The 20630-nt window shown below is 36.3% G+C and overlaps 1 protein-coding gene across 1 annotated transcript in view; it reads right to left on the bottom strand.

Annotated features, from left to right (window-relative positions):
* LOC128988567 (kinesin-like protein KIF13A) overlaps positions 1–20630 on the bottom strand; it is a 103879-nt gene that overhangs the window by 31346 nt on the left and 51903 nt on the right. Inside the window, exons 11-19 of the mRNA XM_054409958.1 lie at positions 19929–20101; positions 19164–19386; positions 17046–17192; positions 16035–16209; positions 13455–13617; positions 11592–11741; positions 7049–7189; positions 5922–6071; positions 3217–3427 (exon numbers count right to left, since the gene is read on the bottom strand). Of these exons, the coding sequence (XP_054265933.1) occupies positions 3217–3427; positions 5922–6071; positions 7049–7189; positions 11592–11741; positions 13455–13617; positions 16035–16209; positions 17046–17192; positions 19164–19386; positions 19929–20101 (1533 nt within the window). The remainder of the gene's footprint in view (positions 1–3216; positions 3428–5921; positions 6072–7048; positions 7190–11591; positions 11742–13454; positions 13618–16034; positions 16210–17045; positions 17193–19163; positions 19387–19928; positions 20102–20630) is intronic.

Raw genomic sequence — 20630 nt, 5'->3', positions numbered from 1 at the left:
ATACTCAGCAAACTACTGGCTTTCATTTGAGGCATTGGTCATTCAAATCTATCGGGTTTGAGGGGATTTATAGAACTTTAACTAAATAACATTTTAGTTTTTCCAAGATTTGTCTTTAATTAAAGATATTATCTCAGGTTATAATTACGTTATATGAAATGTTATATACTATGAATACTCAGTGAGTTACTGGCTTTAATCCAAGCCATTGACTATTAAAATCGGCTGAGTTGAACATGAGTTGTGGACCCCAAACAATACAAATTTGATTTTTTTACAATTTATCTTTAGTTAATGATTGTGTCTCAAGTTATTTTTACTAGATATTGTATGTTGTGGTATGGGAATACTCAGTGATTTAATGCGGTTCTTTTCAGCTATTATTTATTGCAATCTGGCGTGTTTGGGGCAAGTTATACGCTTAAACGTAGAATAAAAGTTGTTTTTTCTTAACTTTCTTCTGTATTTAAAGACATATTTCTCAGCTGCTATGTGTACTATGTTATTCGTTCTGGTCTAAAAACACTAGGCCAACTTAGAACTTTCATTTGAGACAATTTCTATTTATATATGTAGAGCTTAAGATGAGTTGTTGTAGACCTCTAACTAACATTAGGTTTTCAATTTTTAAGGACTGTCTTTTATTAAAGATCTATATCTCAAGATCTAAATGAGCTGTGTTATTCATTTTGGTGAAGAAAACCTCAGGAAGCTATGTGTAAACTCAGATATGAACCTAACCTGGTTTATTCCTATCAAGTCTTTTTTGTTGCGTTTGATATACACCAGTGAACAGAATTGAAAAATATGTAGTTGCGTGAGACCAGGCTTACCTTGCACAGTATTTTGTCATTGTGGATATAATACCAGTTTAAATAGAAAAATACAAACTCAAGACGTCAGTGAAGACTACGACAATGTAGAATAATGAGTTAATACCCCCGCTGCAGCAAACCTGACGAATAAGCAAATTTCCATTTGCCTGGATTGATTTTCAATTAATCTATTAAATTCACATTTATGTTTAAAGAGTACCTAGGTTTGCTGCTAAAGGGAAACTAATAAAGTGTATTTTTTATTAAAATATTAATAGCTTAGTATAGAATAAATAAATCTTCCAAGTTTGATAAAAATATATCAAAAAACAAACCAACTAAAACGTTTTACAATATTCTCCATAAGAATAACATGGGATTTAAAATGAACTATTTTTAAATTATATATATATATATATATATATACAATTTATACAATACAATATATATATCAGTATATATATATATATACATTTTAGCGAAAGAGTGTTATTGGCCTCTGGGGACATCAAAATTATGTAGATGGGTCCCGGGCCTAGGTCTTACCATGAGACCTACAGTGATAGCTACATATAGAGATTAGCTATATAGATCTGCTATATAGATTTAGCTATATAGAGAAATCGCTAATAGTCACTAAGGTTACTGAAACGTTATTTACAAGTTATTTCTACATGTAGGCCTATTATGTAAGTTAAAATTTTACATTAATAAAATATTTATGTTACAATACAAAATAATAAAACTCAACTATGTTGAAATCGCTTTTATTAATTTTGTTAACTTAATATATATTTTCAATGTAACGCAAATACTAACAAGCATAGCCACAAGTGCTACGGGAATTCAGTTATCTTCAAAATCGAGTGTTATTATTACATGCCATAATAATGATGTAAACAATGTGTCTTGCTAGTAACTTATAGAAGCTCAGGTTTAAATTGGCAAAAATTATATTTTAATCGCTTATAGGTAACACTAAAACAAGGTCGTATAACAATTTTTTTTAATTGTGCAAAAAATTCAATTCTTAAGATAAAAACCACGTTTTCTACCGCCAGTTTGAAACAGCTTCGATATGGCTAATATCTGGTAAATTTATGAGTAACATTATAACGAGGTTTCATACTAAATTTCATGATATTCGAACTAAAAACGCATAGTTTAAAGCTTAATTACCACGTTTTAAATTAATCGATTTGTTTATTAATATTGACAATTATTATCTCAAATTCTAGAAGTTGCCCAAAGGTACTTTGTAAGTACCCGCTATTTTCTGCATCTATATACTAAGATAAAATATCATCAGTAAAAAAAAAACGTAATAGAACAAAAGAGGGTTCAAGGAAAATTCCCTGTTTGGTTGCCGGACTATTCCCAATTTACAAATCAACAAATTACAAGAAAAATTATTGATTTATTGATTGATGATCTATACCTAAAATGTTTTGAAACCCAATAATTAATATTTTCCATGAAAACCAGTACTTTACTGACTGTTTTCTTATAAATACATAAAACATAACATAATCACTAAAGATATAGGTAGGGCTTTGATGAGGTTTTTTTATAATTAAAATTACTCTTTTTGGGGGGTCCATAACTAGCTACATCCTATGATTTGAATAATTATAATTAGCGTAAATGAAAGCCATTGGTTTATTGAACATTTTGACACCAAAAACAGTAGAAAAGAACTACAGAATATTCTTAGGACGAATTATATAAATTATTTTCATTTATTAGATACCCCTCTTTGTCATACAAAAAAAAAAAATAAAAGTTATTTTTTACACATCGTTGTGACGTTATCATTGATCCAACAAAGATCCCTATAGGTGCATTGGATGCACAATTTTAAGATCTACAACTTTTGTAACATGTATCATGGCCTTTTTTCAGAGATTTTAGCACAAAGTTGAAAAAATTAGGGATAGAACATATGTTTTATCTAAATGATTAACTTTAAAAAGACATACTGGCTTTAAAACACACAATATATAGTTAAAATATGATATTTTCCTGCATATAATTTCACTGTGAGTATTTTAAAAGTGTTTGCACTGCTGTAGGTAGCATGGTATTTTCATAACATAGTTTTAAGTAAAAGCTTACACTGTAAATTACGTTTTCCGCCATTTTCCAAGATGGCGGCTATTGCCCAAGGGTACCAAAAAAGTACCCGGTGGTTTTATGGTCTACATACCCTATATAACTCAAAACAACAATAAAAAAAACTTAATAGAACAAAACCAGGTTAGGGACAAAATCCTCATTTGGCTGCCGGACTAAGATCCTTGATTTTCCAGATGCCAATGCCTATTGGTGAAAGTTGAATCTTTCCTTTCTCATAGACTACAATGTTTCACAATTGTCTACTAATTCACATGTGACACCCGACCTGTGCAATGTTCCAGGAACTCCTCGTTGATGGGGACAGTGAAGTCGCGGGTGTGCTCAAACTGGAAGGACAGGGAGTCCTTGTCAATGCTCTGCTCCGGGTTGACCACCGGAGGAACCACAATAGACTCTCCGTGACTCCAGAATGTGTACTGACAGAACACAAAGTGGGAGAGAGACAGAGGCAGTCCTGTTGCCTGTTTGATCTTCACCTGGGAACAACACATTGCGTTTGAATTATAATCATGTCATGAAAATGTAAGAGTTTGAAAGCTTATAGCCCAAGAGACGGGGAGCAATCTTCTTTAAAATGTCATTGACGATAAAATGAAAATGTATTTTCTCTCAACAGTAGTAAAAACTTTCCTTGGATTTGACTTTGCCTTGCGAACCAGGGCGAGTCCCATATTAAGCCATATTAAAAGGCCGTATTAAAAGAGTTTGCAGAAAGTAACCCTTGGCAAAATCCCAATGACGAGTCCTAGACTGTGATGGGTCGGTACTTAACGTCAAATGTCGGTTCCACCGGTTCTTGGGAAAAGTACCAGGACCGAGAATCGATGGTGAAATGTCGGTAACCATGTAAATTGGTTATAGCTTTATTTACAGAATTAAAATTGTCAACCATGATGAGTATTTTTCACTTAAAGGTATTTGAAAGGACTTATTTATCATGAAATATTATCAATAGTAGGCTATAGGATGAGTATTTCAGTGTTAGTTCGTTAAGTTGTGTCACCATCGTCAGCTGAGAGAGTGGTGCAAACATCCACATCAATTGCTTCACCAACTTCACGCAGAAGACAGAACCAGAAGGTAAGCTCATAAAGACTGGATCAAATAAATGATTTATTTGGATTTGACAAAATTATTACACTACCTTAAAACCATACTTTCTTTATCTGAGGTTGATTATTCATAACATTAATAATTGCTTTGACTTAGGGGTGTGCGAATATTAGAGTTTTAAACATAAATATACTTAAATATAAATTTTGTGTAGGTCTTTATATCATAAAGTATTATTATTAGGATAATGTGATGTTTTCAAGTAAAGAGAAAATGCAGCAATGAAAAATTTTATTTAGCCAATTAGGGGTTTTTTATCATAAAATCTTCCGCAAACATATAGAAAACATCATTGACTGCCGCGGTCACAGAAACTTCATCGTCGTCGTCCGCGATCGCAGCAAAATCATGAACGTTTCCCTCGGCCGATTAGTCATCACCGTCGTTTCCCGCGGTCATGGAAACGACATCGTCGTCGTCATACACAGTCTCGGAAACGTCATTGTTGTCGTCCACGATCGTAGCAAAATTATAAACATTTCCCATGGCCGTGTAGACATCATCATTGAATCCCACGGTCATGGAAACGTCATCGTCGTCAACCACGATCGCGGAAACGTCATCGTCGTCTTTCGCGATCACGGCAAAATCATGAACATTAACTGCGGCCGTGTGTGAAATCATTGTCGTACCCCACGGTCATGGAAACGTCATCGTCGTCAACCGCGATTGCGGCAAAATTATGATCATTTCCCACGGCCGTTTGCACATCACCATTGGCTCCCGTGGTCACGGATATGTCATCGTCGTTAGCGATCACGGCAAAATCATGAACATTTCCCCCAACAGTGTATACATCATCGTCGTCTCCCGCGATCACGGAAACACCATCGTCGTCTCTCACGGTCACAGAATCATTATCGCCGTTTCCCGCGACTGCAAAAACGTCATCATTGTCGTCCGCTATCGCGGAAAAATCATGAAAATTGCCTACTTTGATATAAAAAAAAGACTAAATCCCGACTTTTCAAGACCATTTTGAATTTCAATACTAATTCCCGACTTTCCCGTTTTTCCTGACTACTAGACACCCTGTTTCTTGACATAATCATGTGTAAGCAGTGTGAGGAATGTTTTATTACTGTACTATAAAAAGTCAAAACAAGTAACTATTTTATAAAAATTAATATTGCTTTTATTTTATGATTTATTTTATTTTAGGATAAGTTGAACTCTATCCTAACTGATATCACTATGTTTTCTAATCGTAGGCATTTTTAATAAGTTAGGCGTGATTAATAAAAAAATGTTATGCTGATGTTTTTTAATAAAATATTGTAAATATTCTTGCCTATTATCATTATTTTTGTATTTAAACAGTCATCTAACAATGTTACAAAATCAGGTAAAAATTTTGAACGTGCATTTCCCGTTGTGTATGAGAAGGGAAATCCCGTCTCGATCTCGTCTCGAAATTTTATGAGAAATAAAAAATCTCGTCTCGTCTCGAACTAAAAATCCAATCTCGTCCATCCCTAGTATATATTGTTTTGATTTGAAAGTGTTTGGTTGGTTGTTTAAGTGTTTTTGTACAAAAAGGCCTAACTTAGGCTTAAGTTTTATTTTTTTTATCCCTTAATATAGCGAACCTACACTAATGAAAAATAATCAGTTTAAAAATTGAAATGGGTATATTTTGTTTTAAAAATAAAACAATTAAGTATCCTAATTTAAAATGAGGTACCAATGGTACCGGAACTCAGAACCGAGAATCGATTTTGGTTAGGAACCGGTACCGGTACCGACATTGAAAAAGTGGAGTGATTAAGAGCTGAAAGACATGGAGATTTTAGGCGATGAAAGAACAAAGTGTACATTGGAGAATTGGCAAGGCCTTTATGGGTGACAATGACTCACCCTAACTGTGACTTGGTTATCTGTGGCAGGTTCGTCCTCAATGTTCCCACTGTCTGTGGAAGTCTCTGACACTGACTCACAGATGTGATCTTGGGGGAACTGACCAGCTATCCTCATCAACTCTACCTGAAGTCTACCAGCCACTTCTCCCTGCAACATAAGAAATATGCTAGGCTAGTTCGAGAATGTGTTGAGGGGGCTATATTTGGGCTAATGTGTCACACTCATTAAATGCTGACTATAAATGAATATTTTACAAGTTAGTGACTAAAATGTATATACTTTTCTTTATTTTATGGGTTTCTACATATTGTTCAGTAATTTAACTTGGTTGATTCAAACAGTTTATTCTACTGATAAATCAGTTGTAAATCAAACAGCCCTATATTTATATGACTATGATTTTGTTTGTTGAAAATTATTTATCTACTTATTTCAATTGCTGTATAATAGCCCTTACCTAAAGTAAGTTACAATTTCAATTTTTTTACGTTTGTACTACCTTTACAGAAGTAGAGGAAACACTTTTTTTAATACCTTATTTAAGAGAAAAAACCAAAAAAACAAAAACCGACAACCCAGAACCGATAAAAAAAAACCCGAATCGATAAAATCAGCAACCGACCCATCACTAAATATTACCTTCGTCAGCCATAAGCTAGCCTGTATTGCAATAATTAATGTTACGGCCGTTTCAGCATCACTGTGCCATCAGACTGTTCAGCCAAAAGGCGTCGTTATGACACAAAAACATTTTCACACAAAACACACACATCTATGTTTTTGTGTCATAATGACGCCTTTTGGCTGAACAGTCTGATGATGGCACAGTGATGCTGAAACGGCCGTAACATTTGTTACAATACAGGAGCTGGCTGACGAAGGTAATATTTCAATTTAATTATAGAACCAGCTCAGTGGCTAGAAAATATGGTTAACATTAGCATTAATAATTAGCGTATCCCACACTGCTTTACCCTTTGTCATTATTCTTGATATTTTTGCCAGGTTTTAAAAGTATCTTTTGTGAGTGAATTTTTCAATAAATTTCTAACACAAAACTAAATTATACCTTCAAAAAAAGTAATTGTTAGCAAACTTGAAAGAAAGCCGTGAATATACATTACCTGTTGGCTGATGATTGGTGTGTGATAGTCGAGCGACACGTCATGAAACAAACATTCTAAGAACACGTTAGCCACACCAATCAAATTGTGATTCTCTTGTGTTTCGAAGAACGGATCAATAACTTTAGCTGGGTTATCCACCTGGAACAGAAAATCACATGAGATTTGGAATCCAACCAATAGAATTTTGGCGAATAAAACTGAAATGTAATATTCCAAATACTACATTGTTGTATAAAGGTTTTGCATTCAGTTTTAAATCCTACCAAATAAACCGAACAATAGCATTCAAAAAGAAATTTGCTATGAAGATTGTGAATGCCTTGATTGTGGTTACGGTATGAACCAGGAGTTGCACTGAAATCACAAACCACACAAAAAACTAGTCACATAAGAACACACAGGCTTGGGGGAACTATAGTGCATGACTTGTTTTGAGGACTAGGAGATTAGGGAGATGCAAGGTAGTGGGAGATGATGCGTTGCAATATTTAGACTGGAGAGTGGAGACGCCTATGATCTTGTAAGAAACTCTCTTCCTGCAAGCTTCAATGTACTATCTAGTATTTTTACTTATGATGATGCTGTAATCAATGTCAGTGGTGTTAGTCTTTGTAATGTTAGCCATCTACAATGCTTAAGAATCTGATGTTATAACAGAATTAGTTATTTATGTTAATGAATATTTAAATTACAGAGTACCTTGACTGTATAAGATTTTGGTATAGTTCCCTTATTTTTCCATAATACTAGGGATTCCCACTAGATGTTTCCCACCACTTAATGTATAACTTATAAGGAAACAATAACACTTCTCTAAGCTATTACAGGATTTGCACACAACTTGAAAATAAAAATTAACGCTTTATCCTAGTTTTTTATAGCCATACTAGCATATTTTATAGTGATGGTTGAATCCGGATATCGGACTACCGGATCCGCCGGATCCAAGCTAGAACCGGCACCGGATCGGATCCAAAAAATTCCGGATCTTGGGCTGGATCCGGTTTTGATGGATCCGATTTTTTCAAATTTTTTCCCGATTTTTTTCCTAACACAAAGCTGTCTGTATCACTGTACAACCCCGATTTTTTTACCAACACAAAGCAGTCTGTATCACTGTACAACCCCGATTATTTTACTAACACAAAGCTGTCTGTATCACTGTACAACCCCGATTTGATTACTAACATAAAGCTGTCTGTATCACTGTACAACCCCGATTTTTTTACTAACACAAAGCTGTCTGTATCACTGTACAACCCCGATTTGTTTACTAACATAAAGCTGTCTGTATCACTGTACAACCCCGATTTTTTTCCTAACACAAAGCTGTCTGTATCACTGTACAACCCCGATTTTTTTACCAACACAAAGCAGTCTGTATCACTGTACAACCCCGATTATTTTACTAACACAAAGCTGTCTGTATCACTGTACAACCCCGATTTGTTTACTGAAATAAAGCTGTCTGTATCACTGTACAACTCCGAATTGTTTACTAAAATAAAGCTATCTGTATCCATGTAAGAGACCGATTTACCCCCGATTTGTTTACTAACACAAAGCAGTTTGTATCTCTGTACAACCCCGATTTTTTTACCAACACAAAGCTGTCTGTATCACTGTACAACCCCGATTTTTACCAACACAAAGCAGTCTGTATCACTGTACAACCCCGATTTGTTTACTAACATATAGCTGTCTGTATCACTGTACATCCCCGATTTTTTTACTAACACAAAGCTGTCTGTATCCATGTACAAGACCGTTTTTCCCCCGAGTGTTTGTCTCTTGATGCAAAACACTTATATGGCTAGGCCATGTCTCAATGTTTGTCTCTAGATGCAAATAACTTACATGGCAAGGCCATGACTCAGTGTTTGTCTCTAGATGCAAATAACTTATATGGCTAGGCCATGTCTCGATGTTTGTCTCTAGATGCAAATAACTTATATGGCAAGGCCATGTCTCAGTGTTTGTCTTTTGAAGCAAATAACTTATATGGCAAGGCCATGACTCAGTGTTTGTCTCTAGATGCAAATAACTTATATGGCTAGGCAATGTCGCGATGTTTGTCTCTAGATGCAAATAACTTATATGGCTAGGCCATGTCTCGATGTTTGTCTCAGATGCAAATAACTTATATGGCTAGGCCATGTCTCGATGTTTGTCTCTAGATGCAAATAACTTATATGGCTAGGCCATGTCTCGATGTTTGTCTCAGCTGCAAATAACTTATATGGCAAGGCCATGTCTCGATGTTTGTCTCAGCTGCAAATAACTTATATGGCTAGGCCATGTCTCGATGTTTGTCTCAGATGCAAATAACTTATATGGCAAGGCCATGTCTCGATGTTTGTCTCAGCTGCAAATAACTTATATGGCTAGGCCATGTCTCGATGTTTGTCTCAGATGCAAATAACTTATATGGCTAGGCCATGTCTCGATGTTTGTCTCAGATGCAAATAACTTATATGGCTAGGCCATGTCTCGATGTTTGTCTCAGATGCAAATAACTTATATGGCAAGGCCATGTCTCGATGTTTGTCTCAGATGCAAATAACTTATATGGCTAGGCCATGTCACGATGTTTGTCTCAGATGCAAATAACTTATATGGCAAGGCCATGTCTCGATGTTTGTCTCAGATGCAAATAACTTATATGGCTAGGCCATGTCTCGATGTTTTAGATGCAAATAACTTAAATGGCAAGGCCATGACTCAGTGTTTGTCTCTTGATGCAAATAACTTATATGGCAAGGCCATGTCTCGATGTTTGTCTCAGATGCAAATAACTTATATGGCAAGGCCATGTCTCGATGTTTGTCTCAGATGCAAATAACTTATATGGCTAGGCCATGTCTCAATGTTTGTCTCTAGATGCAAATAACTTATATGGCCAGGCCATGTCTCGATGTTTTAGATGCAAATAAGTTAAATGGCAAGGCCATGACTCAGTGTTTGTCTCTTGATGCAAATAACTTATATGGCAAGGCCATGTCTCAGTGTATAAGATATATTAACCTTTAAACATTACCGATTTAATTTTAAACAGTATGATTTAAATTGGCATTCTGTTAATTACGTTTTTTTTTTAACCCGCCCTTATGACAGTGTGTATCTGGATCCAGATCCGAAGATCCGAAGATCCGGATCCGAATTTTTCAAGATCCGGATCCGGTACCGACATTTTCTTGGATCCGCCCATCACTAATATTTTATATTGCAATAAGGGTTAACAATCTTTAGCCAGGTACAGGCGGAATCGCGATGGCATCACAGTGTATTTTTCCTGAAAATTGCTTAAGATTTCTGGACCTGTCCATCACAATACAAAAAGAAGAATACAGAGGAAGGTGAGAATTGGAGAGAAGTTAAACAAGTTGTTTCAGGCCCAATTCACACCGAACGGACGTCGGGCGGAGACGTGGCACGGACGAGGCACAGACGTGGCAGTGACGTGGCGTGTTCAATGCACACCAAAGGGACGGTACAGTGGCGAGACAACCTGTATGTAGACTAAACGCTTTGGTTTTTGCTTATTTCTATTAATGTCAATGGTGTTAGTTAATTTCTGTCAACTTAATTAGTACAAACAAGGGAATTGTTCTACTTCCTCACAAAATTTGATATTAAATTCAATGTCGTCTCGTATGGTGAAGAAACAACTCACAATCTACACACAAAAAACAACTCTACACAACAAGGTTGGTAAGTTTCACAAGAAGGTTGGCAAGTACAGTACAATATTTGCAGTCCGAACAACGGGCGCGCTACGGACATGCCACTTCCGATACGCCACGAGGGACGCCGAAGCGACGTGGCGGTGACGGGAGGGCGGCCGCCCGCGCCCTGTCACTTGTGTGTGCATTGACCAATTTGTTTACATGGGGAGGCGAGGAACGGACATATGTCCTCGCCACGTCCGTGCCACGTCTCCGCCCGACGTCCGTTCGGTGTGAATTGGGCCTTAGACATGTGAGGAGGAAGGTGTTTGTTGCATCCTTACAACAAACTAAAATATGCCTGTCTAACAATCTAATATTAAAAAATTAAGTAGCATATATTAATCCATATAATTTGTATTAATACACACGTTCAATGCAGCATACATTCAAACAGGCGCTCGCCAATGGCGGCGAGGCCCGGGCGAAGCCCCGGTGCGCCATAGAATCAGGAAACGCAATTGGCATTCAAATATTTCAGTCTGACAAATAACAAAAGAGCAGCGGTGTGCTGTGTTACCCTGAGAGTGGACGTAGTTCACTAAAACACCTAAAGGTAGCAGCACTGCCTGGATCCGTAGCCAGTGTCTTTGTAATGAGGCTCGAAGAGAGAAAATACCCGAAACCGGGACAATAGCATTGCCAGACGGAATTTTACAGGAAATTTTAGTACCAACCTGCACCAAAATAAAGCTCACATTCTAAGCTACAGGCTGGCAACGATTATAACATTCAATGGCAATAGATGTAGCCCGTACTGAACGTGTTAAATAACCCCCCTTTGTCATTCAAATGATGTTATACTGGAGACATACCGGGGTCATGTCTATTCCATTCTCCTTGTAGTCGTCGTACATCTCCCTCATGTCTATCAGTTTGTTCTCTAGTTTCTCCATAGACCACACCTGGTTACCATGACTTGTACGCTTCACAAGGATAGCCGGCTCACTGACAAACGCTCCTCTCTGCAACATACCATACATACTTAATTATAAATAACTTTCAACAGATTTTTGTACATTCTCAGATGTGTAGTACACATTTAAAAAATATTTATTAGAGCTTATGTAGCCGCTGCCATCCTTACTATACTGGTGTCTATACCCAGATATAAGATGTGATTGACAGTTTTTTTCTTGTTTTTTTTCTTCTTTGTAATTATTTATAAGGCTCGTTCATCTATTCTGATTGCGGTGTAAAATAGTAAAGTGTAAATATACTAGACTTAAAAAAAAATTAAAACTTAATATCTAAAAAACTGATACCCCAAACTAAAATTCTTGCTTCGACATTCCTTAGTTTTCAAAATTATCTTTCTTTCAACACAAAAATCATGAAAATCCGTCAAGTGGTTGATTCAGAATCATGAAATAAAAAAACCATAACGTTTTAATATATATGATACTTATAAGATTAACATGAGAAACTACAGAGCCACTGGGGCGGAGCCCGAATGGATTTTTGAGATAAGAATATGATTGAACTTCAAACAAACAAACACACAAACTTTCACATTTATATTAGTATGCTCAGTATGGTATTTTATGTCGGAGGTCCACGGTCCAGCCGCAGAAGGCTGCTGATGTCTACGATCCAGTCCGTGCTCCTGTACGGTGCGGAAGTCTGGGCAGATGCTCTCAATAAGGAGATATATTGGATGCGGCTCGCCCGAGTGCAGCGTCAGGCAGCACTAAGGGTAGCATCTGCCTATCGAACAGTGTCCGAACCCGCCGTCCTGGTGGTTGCTGGAGTCATCCCCGTCAAACTTTTGGCGGCGGAGAGGAAGGCAATTTATCAGCGCCGTGGGGAGGACCAGGCAAGAATTGAGGAACGCACCCGGACCTTCCAGCTGTGGCAGGAGAGCTGGGAACAGGAGACAAGGGGGCTCTGGACCAGGCGACTGATACAACAGGTCCAACCTTGGGTTAATCGGCGGTGCGGAGAGGTGAACTTCTACCTCACCCAATTTCTGACGGGTCACGGCTTTTTCCGGTCGTACTTGTTCAGGATGGGCAAAGCCGTGTCACCCGATTGCATATACTGCCCAGGCATTCCCGATGACGTGGAACACACTTTGTTTCACTGCCAGCATTGGGAAAGGCCCCGCCTAGAGGCTCAACAGTTTGTAGGACTGCTGTCGGTGGACACGGTCATACCGATGATGATGGAGGGTGAGGACAATTGGACCTGTGTGTCACTTTACATCCAGGGTGTTCTCCGCGCCAAGAAGCTTGACCTCGACCGGGATGCGGTAGGTCAAAAAAATAAATAATGCCAGAAACGGTGCGAGCCCTGTGGGCTTAGGTCACATGTTGGCCTGACTTGAAGTAATGTGACAAACAATTCCAGGTCTGTGTCCAACAGAGTAGAGGGGGTTTTTTAGTGAGTAGTCTGTGATAAACTCAGGAGTCTCACACTACAGGCTGGCTACCTGTGTGCGTAAAAGCATTTTCCCTCCTCACCCTAAAAAAAAAAAAAAAAAAAATGGTATTTTATGTATGTGTTCAATGCAAACTTTTTTATCTACGCCTAAGACAAATCACGCTAAAGGATATACCTAAAGCTTTGGTAGTTTCCTCAACGTATTCATTAAAAACAATGGATAGGACTTTTCAAGGCAAATATCTTAAGACCCAAGTGACTGACAAACTAAGCACTGGCTACATGGACCAACTCACCCTCCTGTTAGGACTCAGGTTTGATGGAGGTATCTGCAGTGTGACACTGTACTTGGTTTGTTTCCCAAGCTCCTCTGCAAGGAAGTTGGCTTCCTTCACAAGCACGTTCGCTCTCACTATGTCCTTCTTCAACTCCTTCAAGCTTCTCTTGAACATCTCATCTCTGAAATATATTTATAGGAAAACCTCAATGGTATAAAATAGTTCAGAGGGCTTGGTTCATCTGATCAATTCATCCTTTGTCTCTGGAATATTTCCACACAAACTAAAAATAGCCTAACTAATACCAGCTCTAAACAAGTTTAGTGATCCTAAACAAATTTCAAATTATAGGCCCTTATCGTTGCTCCCAACTTTCTAAAAAATCTATGAGAGAGCCATGCACAAAAGGCTATTGGAATATTTAGAGACGGAGGGTTTGTTAGATGAATCTCAGCATGGTTTCCGCAAAGGGTCAACTGGGACTGCAAAAGCAGAATTTGTGGAAACCATTCTAAATTCAATAGATAAAGGTGAAACATGTATTGTCATCTTCATTGACCTTAAAAAAGCATTCGATAGTGTTTGCCACAGTAAGTTGTTGGAAATTCTAAAGAATGTGGGAATTACCAACATTTCTTATAATTGGTTTCAGTTATATATAGAAAACAGAGCTCAATATGTAGAAGTATCACACTCTCACAAAAACAGTACAACAAAAATAACATCAAAACTTGAAAAAATAAAAAAAGGTGTTCCTCAAGGGTCAATTTTGGGCCCCTTATTGTTCATAATCTACATCAACGGTTTGAACCAAACACTAGTAAATCAAAAGGAGAGCAAAATAATTATTTATGCAGATGATTCAAACTTAAAGATATCAGGAAAAAAATTGGATGATATAGAATCTGTGGCAAACTCAGAACTCATTAATATCCAAAGGTTTTTAATTGAGCATGATTTATTTTTGAATATTTATAAAACTAATTATATTAACTTTTCCACAAAAAAAAAAAACAATTGCTTTCCCCAACATAAAAATTGATAATACATCTTTAGAACCTGTTCGACAAACAACCTTTTTAGGCCTAAATATAGACAGCAGTCTCAGTTGGAACTAACTCCCACGTTGAAAAAGTACTGGCAAAAATGAATTTGGGCGTTTCTGCTCTCAGGACATTAACAAATATTTGTGATCTGACAACTCTCAAAATGGTCTATTACGGTATGATTCATTTTCATTTAGCCTACAATATAGATGTTTATGGAGCAACCAATATTAATAATCTGAATGAGATATTAAAACTACAAAAGAAATCAATCAGAGTAATGCTAAATATGGAACACACTGACCATGTTAAAGAACATTTTAAAGAATTAAGAATGATGACGGTATTTAGTCTTTATGTATATGAAACTATTGTTTACTCAAAACAAAATCAAGAGCAATTTGAGACTGGTCAGTTGATCCACCATTATAATACAGGAAACAATAAAAAAATAAGGTTGCAAAGTCACCGATTAAAAATGTTTGAGAAAAAGCCAAATTATAAAGGATCTAAATTTTTAAACAAAATTCCTACCATAATAGACACAAATCAAGAGTTTTCAAAATTTAAGAGAAAATTAAAAGAACACCTAGTTGAGAGAGCATTATACTCACTAGATGAGTTTTAAAATAACTAACCGCCTTAAATTTAATATTTGCCAACAGAAATTATGGTGTTTTTATCACTATTATACTTATTGACAGAAATTTTATTATAAGGATTAGTTTTAAGAAATGACGCATGTTCAATGTACTTACGCTACAAAACAATGAATAAAGAATGTTTTGACTTTGTTTTATCCTAATTAGGTCTCTTGTGTTGGAATAGATCAAATAACACCAAGGTATGAGAGCACAAAAAATGCATGTAAAACTACATCTTAATCTTCAGCTCAAAACAGGCCAATGTTATTTTTATATCACACATTTAGCTAACACTAAGCTTCACAGTATATTCAACATGTAGTATTTCAAATTTGTACCTGGGTTCAATACTTGAGATCAATAATACATCTTGAAAAGTATTAAATTAATTAGCAGGAGTTCATGCTTTCCTGACATAGTTTATAGGCTCAAAAGAGAATGAAGGTAACAAAAACGGGGGGTTTTTAAAAGTATTCATTCATAGAATTGTAACACAGAACATTGATACTTGTGTTGATTACTTGTCTCCCGGTTTAGTAGGGCAGGTAACCAAGCACTGGCTATTGTGACAAAAGCCAAAGTACTGCGTAGTAGAGAATTAAAAAAAAACACTTGAGATTTGAGGCTAATATTCCTACTGGATCTAAGCCAATTAACAAAATCTCTGTTGAAACTAAGTGCGCTTGAACACTCTGTAAAAGGCTTTACAAATATACAGTGTAATAAAATCTCGTTGGACTCATGCTAAACCATTGAATGTGCCAGATTACCAGATGCAGGATTATCAGGGTTTACTACATCACAGTTAAGAACCATCAAAAATTCAATTATTTTACTTAATTAAGAATTTAGTAGCTAAACGAAGTACAACTATAGTTAACCACTTTTACAGCATAACGTTATCTCACCTTTCCCTGGCCCATTTCTCCACCTTCATCTGTGTAGTGGGTGTGCAGGGTGTCATCTTCCCAAGGCGGAACGGGTCAAAGGGCACGTAGGGGGAGTAGGGAGTGGAGGGGGAGAGTATGTTACGCAAGTGTTGAAACTGTCTCTCATACTCTAGCCTCTGCTTCTCCAGGGCCACTGTAACAAGATACAAGAGTTGCTTACTAATAGTAAGTTACCTATGTTGATGTGCTCATATGTAATTGTTCAACTTCTACTTCAAAGTTTCTTATTCATTATTTTACACGCTATCAATCTTATACGGCTGGTTAGAGTTAGAGGTAACCTCGGAACGAACTACTCCAAAAGAACTACTCCGACTCCGGAACGACAAGTCCAACTCCGGCTCTTGGATCGGAGTTAGTTCCTCTTGGAACTAAAGATAGTCAAGACCGTCATTGGTTAAGATACATTATGTAATAAATTAGAGGTTGTTGTAGTAAATGAATATTTAAAATTTTAGAAAATCTGTTTAAAATGAATGTAAGCTATTATGAACAGTAATCGACTAATGCAAGGTGAGACGGGAGCAGCAGAACACCTAACATCACAAGAATACGACTGGAACGAAACACTCACTGCCCTACTGTTTCGTCATTCCTCACTCCACTAACTATGGTCCTCCTAGCCTAGCTTAATCATTATTCATTCCGTTTGTTCAATAACGATTACTGGAATGGAACTAGGAACTATCATCCAGAGGTGATGCGAAGGGGAACGACGGACTGGAACTATGAGCTCTGAACCAAAATGGTTGGTGAGTGATTCTGAGTGGAAGCGCTCCACTCCGAAAGTCCGGTGTTCAGCGCTCTTCTAAACGGAGTTGGAACTACTCCGCGGAACTAGTTCCGACAACTCAATAACTCTAGAGTGAACGACTCCACCAAGTGAACGATAATTCCCATCTCTAGTTAGAGTCGGCTTATCGAGACTCTATTGAACTATCATAAGCAAGTAAACTGCAACCAACCCACCTTGCTTGTCCTCCTCATGTTGTCGCTCCAGCTTGGCAATGGCTGTCTGTATCGGATCATTACTGAGTTCATTCAGCATCAACTCTTCCCTGGCAAAGTTGTAGTCTATCGTCTGAGCTGGAGTTTGAGGTTCGCTGGCTGTTGTTACTGAAATCACAGATTTATTTTTTATTACAGATGTTAACCATCAGATTTTTTAAGTATTAGCTTGTTGATGCACAAAAACCTGCATCTAGCTTTTAACCTCACTTTTACAGTTATTTTTTTACTAATCTGAAAAATAAAAAACACCCAAGATCGAAGGAAGTAGAGACAGTCAAATGCCTTCTTGGGCATAAATGTTCATGGAAGTAAGAGTGAGTAAGTAGTCTGAACAAAATCACATCATCCAAACAGGTCCCTAATATATTTGTCATATTTATTACCTATTATAGTGTTATTTATTCTATTTTGTTACACTGATATATTGTTAAATTTTATATCATTATATTATAATATTTATTTTTCCATTAATTGTTATATTTGCCTTCAAGTTGTTTGTTGAATGCACAGATTTGTTTTCTTGAAAACTGATTTATTATGTTTTTTTCACATATATATGAATTGGTTGTTTAAATAAATACAACCTTGTTAAGATGGACCCCATTAATACAGACTTTGCCATAAGTAGGGATGACCAAGACTGGATTTTAAGTTAGAGACGAGATTTTTTCTCATCATAATTTGAGACAAGATGGAGACAATATTATAGCTCTCATTACTATCAGGAATTATTCATTTGCACAGTTTCACAATGGTTAATAAATAACAATAAATCACTATTAAAACAACCTAAGTGTACGATAACTAATTATTTATTAAAATGGTTAATAAGGTTAAAAAGTGTACAAAATAACAAAAGCTTACAGTAATAAAAAAAGCTTAAAGGAACTTAAATAGTTATGAAAATCTTCGATAAGAAAAAATTAAAAGGAAATAAGACATCATTAATGTAAAACTGTAACATGCACACCATAACTAACTGTATCACAACAAAAACAGTCTATAAGAGACAAAAGAAAAATGTAGTAGCCTGTAAGGTGTTACTTCTGATCTCAGTGATAATGATAATGATAACAGAGTACTTAGTTTCTGATGTTAATATTAATTTTTAATTTAGAACCCACTGTATTTTATAGCTTTAGTTTTTATTTCTATTGTTGACTATGTCTATTCCTTGTAAAAGGTCAATGACAATAAAGATCTTGATTCTTGATTCTTGATTCTTGATCATATAGATACAGAAAACCTATTACATCCGGTATAGAGAGGACCAGGGTTTATTCCTAAACAAATAAACAGATAAACCGATCTTACCAATTTTTGAGATGTATAAAATAAAAACGCCTTAAAAAAGTCTTTGCAATACCCACAATACATGAGCGTGTTGATGTTGCGTTTCCTTTGCAAAGGCTTTCAATTTTTATTTTTTTTTTTGTCTTGGAGCAAAGTTAAATCTGTCTCTAACTAGCGAGATTTTTTTAATCTAGAAAATTCGAGACTCATTCATCCCTACTAATTAGACAGCAGTTAATCAAATTTCAGACAACTAAGTCAGAAACACGCTATGTAAAGCGCACATTTTTGTTGAAATGTTTGCTGATTAGGAACATGCAATGCCATTATCTACTAAAAATTAATACTCATTACTCCCATTCTTCATTGAAATGTAATCAAATTGCCATTTTACCGCTGTAGGTGTAATTCTGTAGTCATATATTAACAGTGGGTTAAAATTGTTATTCTCGGACATAAGCATTTGCCTGGTGAATAACTTCTGCACTACTTTTAACAGAACTAGCCGTTGGGGGCCGTATAACATCTCTATTGCGATGGTTTGCAATTTCAAGCATTCATGTCCGCTTTAAACCAATTAAAACCTATCACTTTATAATCATTAAATACACCCACGACAGTCGCAAAAGCACTGCTTTTTTCACATTCAGAAAACTCAAATTAATCCGGACTTTCATCACTCTGAACAACTTGGCCTTGGCACTCAATCAGTCTGCATTAATGAGAGCTCCTTGTAGTTCAAATAAGACTCTATTGTACATACAGCCTCATCAGCTAACTCACCAGAAGACTTTGGACAGTTGACTCTGAAGAAGTGATGGTTTCCCCAGACTATTCTGTCTCCGTGATGCAGTGGTGTTTTCTCCAGAACAGGTGTTCCGTTGACAAAGTTGCGAGCATTGTTGAGCGGCTCCAAGAATAATCCACCGTCCTCAATGCTTATAACACAGTGCTCAGGCTGAATACCTTGACCATTCAAAACAATGTCTAGTGGAGATAACGACCCCTGGAACATCAAAGAACATTGTTTGAGATTTCAGTACCAATTGTTGAGACAGGGTTCCCACTCAAAGTTAAAACTGAAAAGCACTGTAAATTGTAAATACTGTTTTGGCATTGTTAAGAGTCAGGGAACTTGGAGAAGTGGAATAGTTGCACACCTCAGAGACAAATGGATCAATCTAATATACATAGGTGAGGTGTAGAAGCTAAACTGTGAGGCAGTGGACTATAGCCAACTCAATCAGATGCAACTTTTCGCACCTGGTAAAAAAACATACTTTTTTTGTGCATAAGATTTATTAAGAAGGTTTATTGAATTACTTACAGAAGAGAAAAGTTAAATGTATGATTTAAACATAAATATTATTTAATTAAACAACTACTATCCACGAATTAATTAAAAATGTTGCTATATGATAAAGCTAGAGATGATAGATGCTTGACAATTTTATCCTGGAATGGAATTCTCAGGATAATAACCTGATAGTGGAAGCTGTAAGTTGGTGAACTAGAAGTCCAAAATGTCAACACAAGTTCAACACTCACCTTAGCCCCAACTAGTGTCCTATCCTTCAGGTAGTAGACCAGCAGTTCGTTTAGTGAGGGGTCAGCGTTCAGGTTGACCAGGTAGTATTTGTTCTTCTCTACCTTTATCCCTGAGGCTTGCACACTGATACCCATGTTCTCTAGGGCTTCTTGTCTTTCATGTTGTAGCCTCTCTGTAACATAGACATTCAAAAATATTTCTCAATAACTTGTTAACTACACTAATAATTATGGTAAACCTAAACTACAAGAATAGTAGTTTTACACTTGGCTAACGGGTTAAAATCCCATATTAAGTGTAAGGTACGCCGTATTTAGTTTTAAACTTGACATTATCTTTATCAATTTTCAGTTAGGCTATGCAATATGTTTCTTAGATGTTGCCAAATGTTTTGATTATTATTACTAAATATGTTTAAGACTGTTATTTAGTTTTAAGAAAGGACTATTTTAAATGTTATAAGAAGATGACGAAGCACCTGTACATTTACCTGTAAACTCTGTATGTTATGTGCCAATAAACATGATTATGATAATTGATCATTATTATTACAGCCTTATTATTATTACATTACATTATTATTATTACAGATATTATTACAACCTTGATAAGGTAAAAACTGGGTTTGTCGAGTTATTCTTGCATAGATAGTTGTAGAACTTTTTTGGATTTTTTGAGGATCACTTATTCCTCTCACTGAT

The sequence above is a fragment of the Macrosteles quadrilineatus genome, unplaced genomic scaffold (assembly GCF_028750875.1).
Source record: "Macrosteles quadrilineatus isolate MER2022 unplaced genomic scaffold, UCM_ALF_1.0 Scaffold_3__2_contigs__length_128488019, whole genome shotgun sequence".
Taxonomy (NCBI): Eukaryota; Metazoa; Arthropoda; class Insecta; order Hemiptera; family Cicadellidae; genus Macrosteles; species Macrosteles quadrilineatus.
Note: the sequence above shows the minus strand (reverse complement) of the source record. Positions and strands in the feature narration are given on the sequence as shown.